Here is a 7641-nt window from a genome sequence, read left to right as displayed (position 1 = left end):
GAAGGAAAGCAGCTCAGTGGACGAAACGAACTGTCTATGTGACTTGGATGAAAAGGTACTATAGTTGGGCGGGTAGGGAGAGGAGAGTCTGTGGCATGGTTATTGTTGCGCCACGTCTCCGTAACCCAGCATCGTAAATAAACGAATTGCATTGCAAGTTTGCAGTGTTGTCCTACTGTGTAGTAATACTGTTCGATGTCAGCATATTCTGTCGTCATATATTATGCCTCACAACTAAAAATGCAATTCCATTGCCCTCTCCCGTTCTTCTTTCTTTACCCAAATCCCCCTGAAGTCCTACAGCACACCACACCATCGGTCAGCTGTGATCATCTTCCTGTACCCTTCTCTCAGTTATGAATGATTCGATCCATGTGTCGAAACTCCCGCAGCTCAGACCTCACACAAGGAGAGCTGTATCAACGCTAAGTGTTAAAGTTGGAAACTTGGCCAACTCCTCTGAACCCATCCATACCTCCACCTCGTGTTCCACTTTGCTTTTTCTTCCAACCACAACAGTCTCCCCTGCACCTCACCCACACTCTACCTGTACTTTTTACTTCCAGCCACACCACACTCGTCCACCCTCTTACTTAATCCTTCACTTTCCATTCGACCCATATGACCCAGCCACCTTAACCCATTCCGTACGCTGACGTTTTGAGTTTATATTTTCTTTCTTTTTTGGTCTCTCTTTTTCTGTTTCTCTTTCTTTCTTTCTTTCATTCTTGGTCATTCTTTTTCTGTTTCTTTTCTTTTTATTCAGTCTTTTTTTTTTCCTCTGGATAATTATATACAGGCCTGGAGAAACCTCAATTTGAAAGAGTAATGAAGGCTTTATCAAACCTCTCGAACTTGAAATGTGCCTCCAAAACTGAATAATGTATGGTAATAGAAAATATGTGGCCGTAATGAAGGACTTAATTAAAGTGAAAGTGCAGTCAGTAATCTCTTTGCATTATTTTATTTATATTAGATGGGGCTTTTCGAACTGGAGTGGATAGATGTAACGATAATTAACCCCTTCACTACTAGTGAGTCTTTCTAAGCTAAGTAAAAATCGTCTGGTATTAGCAAGAAAATCTTAACGAGAAGGAGCTCACACACAGTGAAGTATCCGCGCCAACCAATTAGTCTACTGGCTGAACACTTGACTTTGCCCTGTGATTTTCACCTTCGAGCAGATGCTCTTAAAATCTGATTATTCCATATTTGCCTGACCCATAAATTTAATCCAACCCTGATCAACGTTGTTTGGGTTGACCTTGACCTGTGACATTGAAATTTGACTATTCTCAAAGTCGGATCTCTCTGTCATTGGGTCTACCTGAATACTTCCACAGAGATTTCTTTAAATCGGATAAAAACTGTTTAATTGTCACTGATATGCGATCTTGACCATTGAGCTGTTTTCTCCAGAACAATAGGGCAACCTGCTGGCAAAGGCTGAACATTTCTACAGAATTTGACTAAAGGAGAAAAAAAAAAAAAAAAAAGTTATTTTCTTCATACACAGAAGCACGGTGCGAACTTTGACCTTGCCCTGTAAGCTTGGCCTTTGACTAAGTGCTGTCTAAAACTGAATACCTTGGCTCTTGGCTGACCTTTATGCATTCCACCAGATTTGGTTCAAAATCACAACTAGGACGGCCTTGTCCTATGCCTTTGTCCTGTGACCTTGACCTTTAACCATTCGCTATCATCCTGGCCATTTGCTGATGGCCTTCAAAACAATATCCTTGTATTCATAGCTTATTCGTAACCTTTCTACAAAGTTTGCTCTAAATTTGATAAAAATGTTTAAAGCTGATATTGTACTGTGACCATGATCATTGACCTACCACTCTATTAAAATGGGTTTATTTCTTGGGTGATCCTCAGATATTCCACAATGATTGGTTAAAATCAGATCGAAACCGTTTTACTTTTATTTTCATTAAATTTATTAAAACAAACGCATTCACGCTTTGGTTAAACTTGACCTTTCCTGTGCCTTGTCCTTCGACTGATTGTCCTCAGAACTGAAGCACTGTTTTCTTGATATACCTTTATTCATTTCCCAGAGTTTGGTCAAACTGGATAAAAAAGCTGTTTAAGATGATATTGCCGGGTCGACGTTTGACTCAGCACGGTGATCTTGACCTTTGACCTATTGTTCTCAAACATAATAGATTTCCTCAAGGGCTGTTCCTTAATCCTTTCATCAGGTTTGGTTAATACTGGATAAAAACTGTTTGAATTACTTTGTTCACTTCCCTGCCTACACACACACACACACACACACACACACACACACACACACACACGCACACATGGCGAGTGAAACAACACCCACTCTCGTTCGGGATCGCGGGTATAATAATACATCACCAGATTCAGATTAAAACCTTCCTAGCTCTCACGAATACTACTAGACAGTGAACCACTTAATTGCAGTGATGTATGGTATATAATATTCTTTTCTTAGTGGCACCAGGCTAATTATTTCAACTAATTTCATTCAGCTATACCGATGCGAGATTTTATAAGGCTTTGTTACGATTTTGAGGTAATGCAAAACTCTCTCTCTCTCTCTCTCTCTCTCTCTCTCTCTCTCTCTCTCTCTCTCTCTCTCTCTCAATCACAACCATACCTCATTAGAAAACATAGACAGTCATGTAACAGCATCCGATCCAGTTAAGCGCACAACCACAAGTCATAAACGTCGGCCTAGTGCCATAAACCTTTCACAAGTCCCCAGCCAACCCAGCCGTCCGCCCAGCTTGTCAGTGCATCAGCACCATCCTTGAGTGCTCACGAAAAAAAACTTGTACACCCGACCGGCCGTGATCGCGACTCAGCCATACGCCACTCACACCCTTGCCTGGTACGATCACGAGGAAAAGCTTACCAGCAGTGTATTTTGTGCATCTATTTTCTCATTCTGCCCAAACCGTCAGAGAGTATCCTTCCTTTTCATACTGTTTTGTCGTGTGCTTGATATTGCTACCACATAAAAATTTTTCGTACATCACTTCCCATAGCCACAGTTGGCAGGGAAGCGTCGACAACGTTCTGAACATGATAGTACAGACTGGGAATGTATTGCCATCCCTGTTTTTTCTGAGTATATTTGAAAAATAGCGACACATAAGTAAAGTCGTCACTGGACTAGTGAGTGTTCGATGTCCACTTTTCCTCAATGTAATCGTATTCACCAAACTTTGAGGTGATACTTAGCCTTTTCAGTTCAGTGGCGCAGTTTTCCACTTTGATTTTGTTCCTTACAGACAATTATATTCACCACAGGAAAGCCTTATTCGGAGTAGTTTTAGGTTACAATGTGGATTTGCTATAAATCTCCTTTTCTCTTACCCTTCACCAGTCAGTTTCTGTTTACAACAGTCATGAAGTCAGATGATTATATTATGAACAACTGATAACCTTAGGTTACTAAGAGAAAACACAAATCCCAGTAGGCACGGAGAAGATACTGATCGTGCTAATCAGCAAGGGTTATCTCTGCTTTCTGACAACACTGTGAAGATGATAATGGAAGCATCTTAGAGCATATTGCATTTTACTTTGACTAAGACAGGTGACTTTATCGTAATTAAGAGAAACGTAAGGCATCAAGAATATTAAAATGTACTGCAATTAACTTCATGGCTGAGCACATAAAACTTCGTATTATATTCCAGCTGATAACATACGGTTTTATTCGCACCAAAGAACATACCGCGGCCAAATGGTTGAGGAAGCTGAATCATTAAGATGTTGATCTTTGACCCACCATCTTTCTCTTCGACACTCAAAAGCTCTATCTCGGTCAGTTTTCTTGGCGAACTCTCGTCACGAAGTTCCATGTGATTGTTGTCCATGCTATCACCCACTATGCAAATTTATACTGGGTAAACAAGCTCTTCATGGTACGGTCTGCGTCTCACCGAATCTAACCTCCAGATTTTGATTCCCATCGACGCGAAAATTCACCTCAAAAGCAATAATTATCTAGGTGTCTGAAATTAGTTATCAAAAGTCGACAGAATGTTATTTAGTGGCTATAATCATCAAGGATCTCAACCAGTCCCTATGAGAAACAAGCCTCAGTAGTAATTACTTATTAGAATCATTTTATTTTGATGTAATTTTTACTTTAACATTCGCTGCCAATTGCTTTGTGAAGTGAATGGTGACCCTTCGAGTAATAATAGTACAATCACTATTAAACACAAAAACTTTATAAATACATTCACTGTCCTGTATATTAAACTGTAAATTTTTGGGAAAAAAAAATAATAATAATAATGCGATTTCCACATCATGGCGCACTGCAGGTCAGGTAATGAATATACAGTACTGTATCTAGGAGCAGAAGGGTGACTGAGCCTGCAGAACTTCTGGAAAAGAAGTTACATTGCGCTCCATAAAGTAATAACGTATATCACCGGAATTAAAACGGAACTATTACAAGGAGACTAGAACAGTGTCTTTAGGTAACCAAATCATTCTGCGGATAAATCCAGAAAAGAAATTATACAGGGTAAATCACTCTTTGAGGCCTCAGAATAATTCTAAAATTTTCGTTATTTATTAAATTATTCCAGCGATATTGGTAGCTACTTTTCTTCTCTTTATTACAGTTTATCTAGGGTTAAAAAAATTTCGAAACGATCTCTGTTAGCATGTAAACATACTTTAACCTTGTGTTCCAAACTTGCTAATTTCGGTGCAACTTATGTACGGGAATGGTTTCATCCTCCTATATAATAGTTCTGTTAGCTAATTAACTGTGCTAGACTTGCTTTTCAATCCTTTTCCCCCTTAAAATTACCCCCAGACCCAGGGGAAAAAAATCATGAGCCAAATCCGGAGAATTAAAATACGCGATCATTTGTCGAGTACGTCATGATCACTGGGTCAAGCGCCTCGCTGGGGAAAGAGCTGCCTTTCATTTCCTCTACACGCCCTATTAAATTCAAAAGTCAAAGAGTTTCTCAAATTCCATATATGACTTACATACAATTTTGCTCATAGATTCAGATTATCATTCAAATCTGTTCACTGGTAACGAATTTCTTGACGTCATTCTGTGGCCTCAGAGTAGTGAATCACCCTGCATGTGTTCGCTGACCAGCAATGACTGTAATAAAACAGAACATAATTAATAGAAGCAGTTGCTAAAATAATCCCTCCGCTAAATCATTACGAGCGAGGGAGCGCAGCGAGCGAAGCAAACGTAACGAAAGGAAGTATACGTTCAGCTGAGAAATGAGCGGCCCGACACGACATGGCCCGACCACGATGGTTTTCAGAGGCTAATAACTTTTCTACTATGTGAAATAGAGAAGACATTCTGCCAGAAGGTAATAGATAGATTCAATAAATTTTGTTTTCAGCTACAGTATATATTTACTCATGAGACCAAACAAACATCTTGGAATCCCAGCTTTCCATGGGAATGTATCGTCGGCTTCAAATGACATGCTCCACTATGAAATAGATTGTAAAAATCCTGTTGTAACACTATTTTCTTGCATTAATTCTAACAATTAAATATCGGATATTACTCTCATCACATGAACGTTTTTTCTATGTTTAGGGGGTGAAATCAGCAAGAGTGTGTGTGAGTGAGAGAAAACGTGAGAAAGTAAGTGTTTTAGCTCAATTATTCTTCTGTTATTGTTCGCCAGAAATGTTGAAAGTTTACACCAAAATGAAATTATGATGATACACGTATGAAGAAATGCGCCCTCGCTCACCACGCGCTCACAAAGCGCACTTCACTGGTATAATTATGAAATGATATATATCCCTAAACAAGGGACTCCCCTGTTATAAAAGCAAATGTAATAATACTGAAGAGCGCACAGGACATAAATCGAAAAATTCTGCCAGATTCAGCTAAAAATATTTTCAGTCTAGGGATTTAAAAAACAGAAGTGTGTGCACACAAGCACGCATGCAGAAGCACACACACACACACACACACACACACACACACACACACACACACACACACACACACACAACCCATAACAAGTCTTAAACCACCCACAGCCTTGCATATTCACGAAAAGAAAAACCACAAAACCGCGTTTAAACCGCGACCTTAACCGTGACATCAGCAACCAGGGAGTCGTGAGTCGTGGTGGTCGGGTCGTGTGGAGAAACAGAGAGAGAGAGAGAGAGAGAGAGAGGAGCTGGGCAAACGTAAAATGATTATTGATTAAATGGAGCAAATCAAGAGAAAATGTGTAAAAAAAGATAAATATGAGAAAGAGAGAGAGAGAGAGAGAGAGAGAGAGAGAGAGAGAGAGAGAGAGGAGCTGGGCAAATGTAAATTTATTATTGACTAAATTGGGCAGATCAAGAGAAAATGTGTATAAAATGATAAATTAAAATGAGAGAGAGAGAGAGAGAGAGAGAGAGAGAGAGAGAGAGAGAGAGAGAGAGATTGAAGGTGGGACGAGAGAACTTGCTCCTCAGAAAGAATAGTAAAAAATCGTGAACCCCCCAGAAGTCCAGGCAGACACGGAAGGAAGCGTGGCCCAGATACTTAAACCCATGACTCTGCATTTCACCCCACGTTATGCGTTCCCAATTAGCGAAGGTCGGTGGGAGTTAACGAAGGGCTTGACAAATGCGGGTCGCGTTGGTGACACTCGTTGGTAATTATTCTGCATGGGGCTGGGGTTGCTTGCTGCTGCTAGTGTTTTTCATTTCTGATGTGTACATGTGACACTGCTTTGCCTGCTGATAGTGAAATGAATCTTCGCAGACTGGACTGGAGTTTTGAGAGTACAGTAGAGGATAAAGGTTTACTTAACATAATGAGCTCCTCTGCTTTTCACTTTCCATTGCTGGCAGATACTCCTAGGCTGCGAGAGGCTTGGCATGTTTCTCTACTCATCATTTTTTCCTTTGATATGATACATTTGGAATGAAAATGAGGGATATGCCTTTTGTGAGAAGTAGATGCAATGGAAAAGTAAGTTAACTCTTTTTCCTGAGTGTATGTGAGCTGAGACGTATAGAAGTAAGTGTACGAGAGGAAAAGTGACACTCATCGGATGTGTAAGTCTGTGAAATTGAAGAGAAATATTAGAGACTTCAGAGAGGAAAAGATGGGGTAAATTTGTAAAGGAAGTGCCGAGTAGAATAGTTCAAGGGAAATAAAGTGGATATTGTTAAGATGGTCCTGATACGAAATTGTTGTCTGACTACATACAGTAGACTGCCATGCATGAAGCTTTGTTGGCGCCCACACTACCATATAGGTGTGAAATTTTAGAATGACAGCAGTATAAAAACTGAGAATGAAAGCAGTAGAAAGAAGACTAATAACGAATGTATGTGAGTTTCGTGGGTCCTATAGGATAAGATTATAACAGAGACTTCTAATATTTTTAAGTAAGGAATTCTACTGATCAGAAGATAGAGAGGTGCTCCTAGATGGTTTGATTACTAGAGAGAGAGAGAGAGAGAGAGAGAGAGAGATCTGTGAAGGTAACCTTAACCCGCTTTGAGACAGCTTGAAAATAAAGATTATCGTGTCTTATTTAATTTTTGCTGCTTCCAACGACCAACCCTAGACTGACGGAGTTAAGGGCTGGAATTATGAGTGAATGTACGTTCGAATATTTGATCCAAGTTCGTTGG

At 39.9% G+C, this 7641-nt stretch overlaps 1 protein-coding gene across 1 annotated transcript in view; it reads right to left on the bottom strand.

Annotated features, from left to right (window-relative positions):
• Positions 1-3860, bottom strand: part of LOC145413997 (uncharacterized) — a 53155-nt gene extending 49295 nt beyond the window's left edge. The window contains exon 1 of the mRNA XM_080283566.1: positions 3693-3860. Within this exon, the coding sequence (XP_080139692.1) occupies positions 3693-3860 (168 nt within the window). The remainder of the gene's footprint in view (positions 1-3692) is intronic.
• Positions 3861-7641: the final 3781 nt, after the last annotated feature.

This window comes from Coenobita brevimanus, chromosome 98 (genome assembly GCF_032717465.1).
Source record: "Coenobita brevimanus isolate Jiangsu-jjx chromosome 98, ASM3271746v2, whole genome shotgun sequence".
Classification (NCBI taxonomy): Eukaryota; Metazoa; Arthropoda; class Malacostraca; order Decapoda; family Coenobitidae; genus Coenobita; species Coenobita brevimanus.
This window is presented reverse-complemented; position numbering and strand designations above follow the sequence as displayed.